Raw genomic sequence first — 14,290 nt, forward strand, 5'->3', positions numbered from 1 at the left:
GCCGAGGGCTGGCAGCGGCTGAGGCTCGTCAGGCAGCACATGCCTGTGCCCGGGGCTGTCAGCGCCCGGCCGGGCAGCTCCAGCCACCCTCTCCTCTCTGCTGGCCTTTAAAAGGCATCCGAGCCCTGCCGGTATCAGGCAGCGGCGATAGCGCTGTCACGGCGGCGATAAACAGGTTTCCAGATGTCCCCCTTGTCCTTGCCATGTGGAATGGGTGTCCCGGTGTCCCGCGGCCCTTCCCGGCAGGCTGGACTGATGCCGAGGATGCAGAGCCCCCACGGGGCAGGCGGGATGTCTCCCTCCGTGCAGGGGATCGCAGCTCCCGAAAAGCTCCAGCCAAAACAGGGCAGGAAAGCAGCTGGAGGGACCCGAGCCCGGGGCTCAGACCCACGGAGAGCCAGGGTGGGGTGCAGAGGGTGGCCAGGGTGCGGGGAGCCGGCAGCGGCGGCGCTCGGCCGGGTTTTCCAGGGAAAGAAAGGGTGTCCCAAGGAACGGGATGTGCTCAGACCCAGGCTTCAGTGGCAAAGTTCAGCTCAGGGCAGTCGGACATTAAGCACTCCCAGTCCCACGGGGCCCTGGACAGGCTGTGGCTGCAGGTCGGGCTGGCCATGGCTCACTGTGGCTCTGGGGGCACAGCGGCTGCCCAGCTTTCGTGTGCCCCCCACACACACTCAGAACACTGTCAGGGAGCCCCTGGGGCAGGGAAGGGGCTGGACACATAACCCAGCAGCTCACGGGCGCTGTGATGTCCCCAGGGCGCCGTGTTCTCCTCCAGCACCAGCCACCCACTGGGACGCGTTCGGCCCCGGTTCCCTCGGACATCACGGGCACGCAGGGAAAGCCAGCTCGGCTCCTCATCCACACGCTCCACACGTTCACCTCCCTCCTGTCCTGCCTGGGGGCAGCCAAAGCACAGGCAGGGGGAACAAACTGGCTCCTGCTCAGATGGAAAATCTCTGAACGAGCACAGCTTGGCTGAAACCCTCCGGCCAGAACCTGTAAATCTGCTCCCCGTGACGCTGCCAGCATCCCACGGAGCACTGGATCCAGGTGGAGAGTCCCCTTGCAGGAGGGAAGGGAGGAAGCTGTCTGCAGAAAGATGCTGAATTTATGTTATTCATTCTCATTCCAGGAATGTGGTGAATGAACTTGCAAAGCCCAGGGCAGGAATCAAGTGTGCTTCAACCCTGCCCTGCCCTGACTTTCTTTCCAGGCTGAAGAAGAGGTGGAGACAAGCCCCAGCCCCACAACCCATCTGAATTTACTGTGTGTCTTTTCTTGAGGCAGCCTTCCTCCTCCTGCCTGGTGATCATCAGAGACCGAGTCTTCCAGCAGGTTTTAGAGCTGCTCAAGCAGATCAAAACCCTTCTGTCAGTCCCCAGGAAGGGAAGGGAGGGCAGGAGGGACAGGGGGACGTGGGTCAGCCCAGCCTCCTGCCTTGGGAAGGGCCATAAACACCATCCCCACTCATATTCCGAAGATGGGGCTCACAGCAGATCCCATCACTCTTGCAGGCTCACCTTGAAAGGCACTGCCTACATTTACAGGAAAAGCCCCAAACAAACCCTCTCTCAGCAGCTAGAGAGGGCTCTCAAGCCTCGACTTGCCTTTCTGCAGTGATCTCTCTCCCTTTAATGCTGCTGCCAAAGCTTATTTGGGTTCATGGTGTTTTTAAGTCTGTGCCCTCTTGATGGATTAAGGAAAATAGAAAAGATTCATGGTCCAGTTTCTGTAAATGAGTCAAATCCCTTCCTTCTTCTCACAGTCAAAATCTGCCAGATTTTATTTGTGCTCTTCCCAGAAATCCCCCAGGCTGGCACTCCTCCCGTGGTCCCTGTGGACAGGTGAGAGCCCCCTCCTCCCGTGGGCAGCAGCTCCTCCACGGTGCAATCCTACCATCCCAAAGAGCCTCTCCAGCTTCCCAAGGTCTGCCTTGTGTAACGCTTGCACAGAGCCAGAGCCCGCAGCAGAGCTGGCACCGGCTCCAAATTTCCATTTCAAAAGAAAATTTCAGCGTGTATTTTGCTTTACAACTCTCCAATAGTGTCCTGGTTCCAGCCCTCCTCCCACAGCAGGAATGCCAGGTTCAGAATTGTTAGTTTTGGTCATACTTTGCTTTTTTTTCACATTGTTTCATCAGTGCTGTTACAATCAGGGCGCTGCCTTCATGTTACAGCTGCAAAAGCAGAGATCACAGGGAGGTGCTACTGACAAGCTGGTAAAATGCAATGTGAATTAAAAAAAGCCCCCAAAATACCAAAGTTAACTTAAAAAAAAAAAATTAAATTAAATCTGTAACAAAAGCATTTTGGCATGAAGTATTGTAGGAATGTTTGGATTTCTGTTTTGTTTTTTAAATACTTTCCTGGGCAGCTTCCTGCTTCTTTTTAAGCCTGTGAAATTGCAAGCACGGCACTGGAGGTCAGCAAGCTCCATCCACGTGAGCACGGAGCAGAGCCCTCTCCAGGGACCACAGCTGAGCCTGTGACAGAGCTGCTCCCACGTCTGCACAGAGGAAAGTGAAGGATTGGGATGCCAGGGACACACAGTGAGGGAAAATACCCAAATGCCTGTGGCAAAACTTGCTACATCCCAACAGACCTGGCCTGCTTTGGGCAGGCAAGCACTTCCAGCTCCAGGCTCTTCTCCTCTCTCCAATCTCAGGGGCTCTTCAGGAGCTGGGAATCAAGGGGAGGAAGGGACCTGGGAAATGGAACATTGCTCTATTTAACCAGGCTCTGGAGCAGGAGGGTGAATAACCCAAGGCAATTCCTGCAGCAGCAGCACAGGAATGTGGATAGAGGAGAGGTCAGCACAGGAGAGGCTTAGTGACAGCAGCAGCTTAAGAGTGATCCCAGGCTTGGATGGGTCATGCCTGGACCTACCACTCCCTGCACTTCCCAAAGGCCAGCATTTTCCTTCGGCTGCCAAAGGGATCTTCCAGCCCCTCCTCCCGAGCCGGCCCAAACATAAGCCAGTGAAACACATGGCAGTGGAGTCTGCTACCGCTCGCCAAAACCCAGCATCTCTACTGAAGGACACGCAAGGGTCCTTCAGAGTCAGGGCAGCACAGGACGTGCTCTCTCTCCCTGCCTGGACTCGTTCCCAGAGAAATCTCTGGAGCCGCTCCAAGAAAGCTTTTAAGTTGTTGGAAACCGCAGGGCTGGCACCCCCAAGTGGTTCCTGCGCTCTCGGTGCAGCCGGAGCTCACCCTGGGCTCACTGAGAGAGATCACCTTCCCCATCTCCATCATCCCCGTATCCCCATCATCCCCATCCTCATCCCCATATCCCCAGCATCCCCATATCCCCAGCATCCCCATCATCCCCGTATCCCCATCATCCCCATATCCCCAGCATCCCCATATTCCCAGCACCCCCATATCCCCATCCCCATCCCCATATCCCCAGCATCCCCATATCCCCATCCCCATATCCCCAGCATCCCCACATCCCCATATCCCCATCCTCATCCCCATCATCCCCATATCCCCAGCATCCCCATCATCCCCATCCCCAGCACCCTCAGCACCCCGGGCTGCCCGAGCTCCCAGGCACATCCAACCCACACACGGAGTTTTCCCAAGTGATGTGCTCAGGTTTCCTTTTGCTGCAGGAAGGAATCCACGAGCGTTTGCCCTCACAGAGACACAAGTGTTACAAAACCCTCCTGCAGCCCGTGTTCCTCACGTACAGAGGGTTAATCCTGAGGATTGATGGTGACAAAGTAAAGCTGCCAATGGTCACTGGTGCTGCTGGCAGCCTCAGGGTTTTGTGCCCGTCCTGAGCAGCACATCCTTCAGGAATGGCTGTCCCCACTTTTAAGCTGTGGGCAGGAGCCCCTGACCTGCAGCACAGGACACACAGCGTGCACAGAGCAAACCCTGGCACTTGTGAGCAGCAAAGCAGCAAAGCAGAGCAAACAGGGGGTGCCCGTGCTGCGTCTCGGGGTCCAGAGCAGCGCAGAGCTCGGACCTGCCCACGGCTGTCCCTGTGCCCCACGCCAGGAGCAGCCCCAGAGCAGCAGGACCAGGAGCTGCTGTGCACAAAGGGCTCATTGAGAGGCCCAGCCCCACATCTGCTGCCGCTTGGAGGAGGAGGAGGAGGAGGAGGGAGACGCCTCTGGAGCGCTGGGAATGTTTAAAGCGCACAGGAGAGGAGCCGAGCAGAAGATGGGACGGGAGGCGCGGGGCCGCTGGCTGGAACCCGAGCGAGGACGGCTGTTCCACAAGAGACAAAAAGCAGATGTTTCACAAAAGCTCACTTTCCAGGTTTATTAAGTAAAGTTAACTGAATTGTTTTCATTTTGTGGGGATTCCTTTCCGTCTAACCCGGCGGGTTAGCAGAGTTGCACAGAATCACGGTTGGACTGTGATAACCCAAATACAACTTTGGCTCATCTCACCGCTGACACATATGGAATGACTCGGGGGTTATTACATGCTGTGTCTGCTTGAGGCAGGTACATGTACAGATCAGCACAAGTTGCAAATGATAGTTTACATCCTTTCAAAACTGAGCAGGGCATCCGGCAAATGCGCTGCCATGAGAAGACATATGAAAAAGAAATGATACAGACTTGCAAATACGTAAGAAGTTCAAGAGATGCAAGAAACCTCAAACACAAGAAATGTCAAGGGGGGAAAAAAACACTTAAATTCAGACACAATGTGTTCAAATGAAAACCCAGCTGTAATTTCAAGTCCCTTCAAAATGGGAAACGTACGGTAACGCAATTAAAGAGAAACCAGGTCTCATCCTGGGAAACGTTGTGTCCAAAAGCACTGATGCACAAACAGGTTCAGAGTTCTAAGCAAAATGTCCCTGGGCATTGGTGTACTTGACTCTTGGAGCCAGAGCAAAGCAATTCATTACACTTGCTGGGCCTAACTGCTGGCTCTTGGTGGCCTAACAGCACGCAGGGTCCCAGATGTGACAGAGAAGGCAGCACACCAAACTGCTGCTTACTGGGAGAAACGCCACGGCCGCCGCTCCCAGAGAGCAACTAGAGTAAGGACACCTAATTCTGGCAGCCTGGCTCCACTGCACACAACCTTAGTGTAATGTTCTGCAAGGTTCTTCAGTTCTTAGCTCACTCCTTTCTCAGCCTGAGTTGGTCTGTCTTGTGCATAAGCACAACTGGCTGTGCAAAATGATCCAAAAAACAGAAGGGACAGGACCAAAGAAAACTGGCTGAACCTGGGGCTGGCTTTCAGCTCCTATTTTCAAATAGCAGTTAAAGATCGGAAATTTATCTACAAAAGAAATAATATAAATGAAATAAAAAAATGGCACCGTCCACAAAATTAAAAAAAAAAAAAAAAGAGAGAGAGAGAAAAGAAAAATCTTACAACACAGCCTCGTAAAAATGGCTTTGCAACGAGAGCTCAGTCACAAAATGAAGGGTTCTAGCTCTTCATACATCAGAAGAGGAAACAAAGCTAAAAAGTACTAGTCCACATTCTCTTAATAAGTTAAACTTACTTTCCCTCCCCCTTCTACAAAAGGGGTAGAAGCAAAAGGGAAAAGAGGCTACTAAAAATTAAAAAAAAAAAAAAACCCAACAGAAAAAATAAGAAAAAATAAGAATAAAAGATAGGAGAGCAGGAGAGAATGCGAAAGAGAGAGAGAGAGAGAGAGAGAGAGCAGTCTGTGGTCAGAGGCTCAGAGCAGGGCTGAGTTCCTTTTAAGGGTTTAAAAGATGCAAAACAGTTCCTCAAAAGTTCCCTCTCTTCAACAGTTAGCTCAATGCTGTAGCCATGGAGACTCAAGTAGGTACTGGAGGAGAGGCTGCCATCGTTAATCCTCGATGATGATGGGCTCATCGTTCATGGGCTGGCGGAGCTGCACCGCCTGCATGGGCCGCAGGATAATCGGCTTGTAAGGGCGTCTGGCGGCTCGCTTGGCTTCCGAGGAGGAAAGCAGCTTGCGGATTTTCCTGCAGACAGCAAGGAACAAAGGCACGGATTACAGAGGCACCGAGGGCTCCAGGGAAACCCGGCCCACCACGGCTCCTTCTGCCCCGGGAAACTCGTGTTTTCTGCTTTATAAACCAAACAACGGAGAGGAAACTGCATCCTCTGCTCCAGAACCCTTCCCCTGCAGAGCAGAAGGCTTGCTGGCCCAGCCTTGTAGGACCAGCTGTGAAATAGGACAGGGTTTCCACACCAGGGATTTATTCTGAGTTTATTCTGATCAGATTGTTATAAATTTTTATTATGATATTGGCTCTCGCAGATGAATATTAAATTTAAAACTTGTTAGCAAGAAAAAGGTACATACATAACTAAAAAGTATTTAATATATAATATTCATCTGCGAGAGCCAATATCATAATAAAAATTTATAACAAACCCCTCCTCTTCTTTTTTTATAAATCATTTGTCTTGAGCAATAATTCTTGTTTTCTAGCTTCTAGCACTCGTTCATTTATTCACAAATCAATTTAGCTACCTCCAATAGATTTTTCACATTATTTTGTTTTCTTAATACCATGATTTTTTTTTTGTTTTTGCCATTCCAGATGTAGCTTATTTTAGGTCTATAGGCATTTGCTATGCTTTGAACTATATTGGTGATCAGCCAAATTAAACAGGGGATTAAACAAAGAAGAAATATTAAACCAGCTGTAGCACTGCTACAAGGGGAAGAAACTTAGCTTCTTCTACTACTTTATCCCCAATACATTATCCCACCAATTAGTGGTCATTACTGATTTTCATTTTTGGACTGGCACATAGGCCATTTTTCTGATAGCTTGGCAATATCTAGAATGGCATTTTCTTATTGAAAACAGCAATCTTATGTATTAATTTTCTCACAGAACACCCCTTCTTTTAGCTGATAAATAGTCTAAAGCCAGTTTACTCTGATATATTGCAGCTCTGGCTTTTCATCTCTGACTGGCTATTAGTTCCATAGCCCCAGCTGTTTTATTGGTTATGATTCCTACAACAGCTTGGAGTTTCATAATGCAAAAATTGGAGTTTGATATCCCCAACTTCCATCTTGTGCCCAAGAATGTTTCCAATATGTGTTCAGGGGCCATCTCTCATCTCCTCATTTTTGAGGTGCTCAAAATCATTCCCTTTTATTTCTTTCGTCTCCTAATTGTCTTTTTTTATTTATATTAAATTCTTTTTATAATTTATTAAGTGAATCTCGTTTTTAAGAAGATGGATGTGCTGCAGGTAGCTCTGGGCAAGTTTACAAAGCCAAGCCAACGCTGACAGGGTGTTTCCCCTCCTCCTACACTGTGTGTGCCCAGCCCAGAGATGGGCAATGCTCACATCTTGTATTTGGTTAAGGATTTCCCTCTGTGTACAAGATTGGCAGCAAGTCCTATCAGATGCAGGAAGCTGTTTTCCATATGGAGAGAAAGTAAAACAGAGAGAAAAAGACACACCAAAGTTTTAAAATTATCCAAATAAGTTAGAGACAAATACTTAATGATTGCTTCTTTCTATTTGTTAATACCAGGCTCAGAGATAAAGGAAAAAAACCCAAAAATGCAGCAACAATGAAAAATGTACTGTGTTAATTAAAATGAGGAATTCTTTCACAGGGGATGTTGTGGTGGTCAAAGGCACAGAGAGATTAGAAAGGAAAGTAATAAATATTCACAAGAGTGGTCCACCAGGACCCACTATGAGTCTTCAGCTCAGGATCTGGGAAACAAGAAAGGTTTGATGGATCAGCACTGCCTTTCCCCACAGGCTCCTGACAGAACGAGGCTTTGGCTGGCCAGGAGAGACAGGAGAGGAAGGGCTCTGCAGCCACATTCCAGCCACCAAGCTCCCAGCTTCATTTAGGGAACACTGCTGGGGTTAAAACCCCCTTTTGTTGGTTGGTTTGGTTTATTTGTCAATGGAAAAGGGACCTTCTCACTGAGCTGATGCCTATCACTGTGCTATGATTTCTGCCTTTAAGATGTGCTGGTTGCTGAAGAAAGTGGTTAAAATACCTTTAACCTCTCCTCAAAAAACAGACTAGAATTGACAAACCACCAACTTCAGCTGAAGACTTTGAATCACTTCTTGTCAGACTTAGTCATCTCTGCATTTGGTTTTTTTGCCCAGGACAAGTTGCACTTACACAGAAACATTTTCTGTTTGCACCCATTTCTCCAGCACCTTCTAAAACCAAAAGGCCACAGGGCGAGGAGAGGTGAGAACAAGGTGGCAAGGTGGTGGTGGGGGGAGAGAAAAAATAAAATCTCGATATAATGACTTTTCCAAGGTGTTTGACTGCAGCTGATCCACTTTTAGGCAGCAGAGCTCCTTGCAGCACACGCAGGGCCATCAGAAACACGTCCTCCAGCATTCTAGATTCTGATCAGGTCACCTCTGCCTCCACTTGCATGAGTTATAAATGCCAAGTTCCTTACTGGCAGCCTTCAATTCAAAACCTCCTTCCTTTCATTCCACCAGCTTTTCAAAGTGCTCCCTCAGAGCTGTACAGTTTTCCTGCACTGTTCTCAACAGAGCTACACGAAAAGGGGAGAGGGGAGCGTGTAAAACTTGAGGGAAACCTGCTTGCTGTGCCTGAAAACACAGCCTGACCGTCAGCTGTGATATTGCAGCTAGATCCATTGCTACAGAGCCAACACAAAGCTCAAATTGTTTCAGAGCTCACAAACAAGCCTTACATTCCTGACACTGGAATGCAGCAGATGGTTCAGGGAAAAGTTAGAGGTGAAATGCCCGACAGAAAACCCGTGCTGCTGACAATGCTCCATCACTCAGGCTTCCCTGCTCTTCACAGCCTGCCAAGAATCTCCTTTCACCACTCATCACTCAGCTAAGCAGCATGGCTGGCAGACAAAGAAGCCTGGGTGGGTTTTTTTTTTCTTTTCTTTCTCTATTTTTAAATGGAAGTGATAAGATCTTACTGAGCTGATGTCTATCACCAAGCCATGATTTTCATCAGAGCTGTGCTGGTTGCTGTGGGACTGATCCTTCCTGCCTCAGTCGGTGGTTCTGTATGAGCAGGAGATTCTGTGCCTACAGCCAATTCCTGTCACAGCCAACACCACACTGGATGAATATTGTTCTGTCCAGGTCCAAGGGCAGGACCTTGTACTGAACCATGCACCTGCTGTATTTCATGTTCCTGGGATGGTGAAGATGTCCAGAAGAGCTCCCTAGATGCAGGACTATGAAAGCCTGGAGCACCTAAGGAGTGCATTAGAGGCTGTATAACCTGGGTCCACAATGGCACAGCAATCTGAGAGCTGCAGCAGGATCCCAGTACCTCTTTACCAGAGCAACAGCAGGAATAAGAAAACTGCTTCCCCTGAAAATGAAATCCTTCTCACTTTATTTTCAATTACATATGGAATTCCATGGTGTTCTTCCACAGCATCTTGGAGGCACAGAAAGGAGAAGAGAAAGCAAAGATATGAGCTGGTGTGAAATGCACAGTTGCATTAAAGGTGGCCACGGGAACAAGACTGGGAAATTCATTTCATGTTTCTTCTGAGCTCCAACAAGGCACTTCCTGCACTGAAAACTGATTATCCAACAGATCAGTACTTAATAACTTGAATGTTTCTAGTATCCCCTATTCTACAAAGCCCATCTTTGCTATAGGCCCACAGAATAGTTCCCTGACACTTGAAATGCTTTGCAGGTTAAGGAGAAGTTTGGAGATGCCAGCACTCTTGACTATGACCTTTGTGCTGAACAAATGAAGACTCAGAGCAGCACCAAATTTAGTGGTAGCAGAAGAGACAAAGCCCTGAAACTCTCAATCTCCTCAGTCACTCCAAGGGTTCAGACATCCAGTAATTCCCAGGTCAGTCTCTGCAGTGCAGGGGAAGGTAAATACTTCAGTGCTGCTGGGGCTCTGATAGTGCAAGTGTTGATAACTCCAGGCTTCTGACCAAGACAGAAGCCAGACAGCACCTCTGTGACAGGAACAGAGCTTTGCTCTGACCTTCCTCAAGGTTACCCAGGAGGGAGACATCGAGTTCTTGGGAGGAAACCACACAAGCCAATTTCTCTACCTCCTCACCACACCCAGGAGGAACACTCCTGTCCCAGGAATACCAATACTGGGAACTTTGCCTTAGGGATCAGGTCACATAGCTTCTACCACTCTGTCAGCAGTCTGTAAACAGCTTGAAGTGAAACTCACACAAGGAAAGCTTCTATTATTTTTATCCTGTGGGCAGACCAACAAGAAGGACTAGGACTAGCAGAAGCAGGAGGATGGACAGTGTGGGGCTGAATCTCACTGCTGCTGCTGGCAAATATAAACCACTGAAAAATGAGTCAGCCCATGGAAACCCTCTGGCACTCACAGGTTTCAGGACCCAGACACACCTGGAGATGGCCTGAGGGGTAATACAAGAGGACATGCAGGGCTCTGGGGATAGGAGGCTCTGCTCCTCAGTGTCACCTGTGAGCCAGGACAGCCCTACCCTGTCCCTTGGTGATGGGACCTCCCATTGAGGGCAGTGATGGGTCTGAACCAGGCCAATTCCCACCTCAGTCTTCCTTCCCTTTGTGCCCATCCTCCACAGCAGCTGCTCTGGAAGAAGAATCTGCTTCCTCTGGAATGTAAGTGCACGATTATTTCCCACCCTTTACCCACCTCAGCACCTGCTGTGGCCTCTCCATTCAGTTTGTAGCACCAGCCCTGCTGATGAGATCCCTCTCCAGCCACACTGCCAGCTCCACAAACCAAAACACATCCCCTTAAATCCTCTGCAAGACCACGATTCCTACCTGGTTTCTTCAGTGGCCATGTAAAAAACATCATCTGGTGCATCAATCCAGTTCATCCTCCTCCTTTTCACTGGAGGCATGGATCCACCACGAATTAATCGGACTTTTGTTGGGTATGATTTCCCATTGAGCAGCAAGTTTCGGCTTGGTCCCTAACGTGATACATAAAACAGCACAGTTATGGACTGCAACAAACCTGCAGCAACACGTGCTAAGCACTCAAAGGAAAAGAGAATTAAAGCTTTTGTATGGCTTGCTGAGAGTTTAAGGTCAATACCTCCCCCTCTGGCCCAGGGCTGAACACAGAATTCACACGTAAGCAATTGTTCACAAGCAGTACGAGTCAGGCAATGCCTCCAATATGCAATAGGACAGCAATACTTCAGCGACAGGACAAATAATAAATGGAAGGCATTACCAATCATTTGTGGCTTGTGTCTGAAAGATGACATCAAGTTCCAAAGACTGAGCATCAGATTTCAGCTACTACCATAAATCTAGAGCAACTCTACTGATTTCAGGGAAGGAAATCTAGCTACAGAGCAAATCAAATACAAAAATCAGAATTTACGGTTATTCTGGAGTACCAAACTTACCCAGATCCTTTTTGTTCTAGGGGAGGTTAATATTTAATGAGGATAGTATAGAATTAAATATCTTGTTGAAAACAAATCTAATACTACAAAGCTTAGCAGCTTTCATGATAAAACCCTTTTAGTACTGAACACCACAGATTTCCCATAACACATTTGCTTTGTGAATCAACACAGGCATCACTTTCCAGACCCACAGTAAACCCCCTTACACTCAGCTGGAAAAACATGAGCTGTTATTAAGAGAGGTGCAGATGAAAGGGAGCAAAGGGTTAAGCTTCTCAAATGCAGCTGTCCTTGATCACTGAAGTCCAGTTCTGCTGCCCCTCTTCTGATCAGCACATTGAGAAATCCCACTGAAATCAGTAACACTCAACAGCTGGGAAAGATGCAAAATGAAGGCCCAGAAAATTTGATATGCATAAATTAAAGCTGGTCAGAAAACACCCTGGTATAAATTCAGTATTTCATCGGTCCAAGGTCAGACCATCTCCCCCAGAGGCACCAAGGCTTCCCCCTCTGCCCATGGAATGGGAAACTGAGTGTTTGTGTGAGAGATGTCTGTCCTGGAGATGCACCTCGAAAGGAATGGTGGGGACATGGGGTCTTCAAACCCTTAAGTGTCAGGTCATTGCAATAAACTCAACTGAATTTTAACACCTTGACTTTGAAAGGGAAGAATCCAGTCTAAAATCCAAGGGAAAATACTCAACAAAACCCTGTGGCTATCTCATTTTGTATCTGAGCAGAGAACAAAAAATGATAATGACTTATTTTTTGACCAGCCTTAATCAACTGCTCTAGCAAGATCTGCTTCCTGTAGAACATCAGGGCTTTAAAGACAAACAAACAAACCCCCACCTTTTAAAACCCTAAGCTCTTTAAAACTGTTGCATACAAATGCAATAACAATTGAATTTCTTAGTTGCCCAGCTCCATGTTATACAAAACAGCTTCAGCACCACAGCAGACCACTGAAATACTTCAACAATTGTTTTTAGATTTGACATTTGTTAAGCAAAAGGTTTCAAATAAAGGCTTTTCTGATTTATTTTTCTTTTTTACCCCTCCAGGTTTCTCCAAGAAAATCCCTTCATTAAGGTTGCAAAGGATATTTTCTCCACATATGCAAGACAAACAGGAGAACTCCAGAAAAAGTTCTTGGAAATACCTAGAAAGGGCACCCCTGTGCTTCCAGGTTGCCTTTTCTCTGCCTACATGGTGAAACCTATTTCAAATGATACATCCTGAAATGAGAACCTTTAATTTTTCATTCAAGCTTGATCAGGCAACCAGAAACTCAGGCAAATTCTGGGAGTTCCACCCTAAAACAGCTAAAAAAGTATTAATTCATCAGAGATTTCTCCCCCTGCTCCGAGCTGGTTTATTCAGCAGACACAAACAAGCAGCCAGTCTTCCCAGTGACAGGAGTGAAGCTGAATTCAGGGAGGAACACAATTTACTCTGGCTCCAGGAACAAAGCAAAGGAATGCTGTGTTATTATTGCAAGCAGCCTGGCACTGCCCAGCTCTGTGATCACACCTGCTGCTGCCTGCCCTGCCTCACTTCAGCTCCACTTGATCAACAGCACATCATTGCTGGGGGAAAAAGATGTATGCTTCAAGTTGTTCCCCATAAAGCAAGGGGGAAAAGGGGTGCACAGCCTTTGAACTGGTCCCTTCACAATTTATGAGAAAGCATTCTGCCAGAGACACATCAATCAGACTGGCTATTTGCTTCTGTCCTTTGATTAAACTCAGCACAATAGATAAAAGTCTACAAATGATTTTTACTCAGAAAAGAACAAAACAAAAAGAATGTAAAATAAAAGCATTCTCAGCAGGTTACTTGCACACCAACTTGCTAAAAAAATAATTAAAAAGAAACTGTTTTCCAAACAAACCCTTCCATCATTTAAACCTTTCTCCTTCAGGGAAACACATTCCACCTAGAAACACATCCCAGAACTTTGCTGTAAGCAGCCACTCAGTTTCTGCATGAGGAGAAACAAAACCCTCCATTCAAAACAAGATCTCATTTATGGACATAGACAGATTTGAGGTTTAAATTGTATTTAACCACCAGGATGATTCAGATGCCCCAAAATAATTGTTTTTTTCTCCTTTTCCCTTTTTTTGGGAAGTATGACCAGCTGCAAACAGCAAAGGTGGAAGTGAAGCACTACGGTTTAATGGGGTGTTCTATCTAGCGTGGGTTAATAATTCTTCTTTTCCCTGTTTTGGTTAAATGAACATTCTCTTACCATTTGTCTGGTTTGTCCGTGGTTAGGCAGACCTAACAAACAGGAAAGAGAATAGAGCTGGTAAGACCATTGCTTTTCCAAGACAGAAAAAAGTACAAAATCAAAACACACGCAGCTATGATTACAACTGTGTTGTTTTGCTAAGCCTGGAACTGAACTGACTTCTGCCCTCCTGGAAACGTGACTGAGGAAAGCTCCCTTGACAACCTGGTTGGAAGAGCAGAGGGCCCAGGTCACAAACACATTCCATTCCCAGTCTCTTCTCCTTTTACTCAAGCCTTGCTTCACACTACCACTAAAGCACAGCTCCTCTTTCAGAGCCCAGCTTCCAACCTGGTCTGAGGAATTTACTGATGGCAAAAGAAGGAGAAGGTGGAAGGCGTTATTCACTGTCAAACAGAATCTTTCTTATCCTCCTCAGCTCCTCTGGGAGCTCCTCAGCTCAGAGGTCAGCTACAAGCTGTTGGCAAGCAGAGTGTATCTGCTGAACCTGCCACGAGTGCCCACCTCCAGGGGCACAGGACACAGCCAGGGCACCCATGGGAGCCTCACCCAGCAGCAGGGCTCGCTGTGCCCAGGGGCTCTGCAGGGCTCCAGGGACCCCCAACACTGCCCTGAACTGTTCTGTGCACACACAGAGCCCAGCAGGGCTCCAGGGACCCCCAACACTGCTCTGTGCACACACAGAGCCCTGCAGGGCTCCAG

General features: G+C 47.7%; 1 protein-coding gene across 1 annotated transcript in view; it reads right to left on the reverse strand.

Moving 5' to 3' along the window:
* Positions 1-5,595: 5,595 nt before the first annotated feature.
* The window catches only part of MTA1 (metastasis associated 1), a 63,481-nt gene continuing 54,786 nt past the window's right edge, over positions 5,596-14,290 (reverse strand). Inside the window, exons 19-21 of the mRNA XM_015635612.2 lie at positions 13,586-13,617; positions 10,730-10,881; positions 5,596-5,937 (exon numbers count right to left, since the gene is read on the reverse strand). Of these exons, the coding sequence (XP_015491098.1) occupies positions 5,799-5,937; positions 10,730-10,881; positions 13,586-13,617 (323 nt within the window). The 3' untranslated portion in view covers positions 5,596-5,798. The remainder of the gene's footprint in view (positions 5,938-10,729; positions 10,882-13,585; positions 13,618-14,290) is intronic.

The sequence above is a fragment of the Parus major genome, chromosome 8, assembly GCF_001522545.3.
Source record: "Parus major isolate Abel chromosome 8, Parus_major1.1, whole genome shotgun sequence".
Classification (NCBI taxonomy): Eukaryota; Metazoa; Chordata; class Aves; order Passeriformes; family Paridae; genus Parus; species Parus major.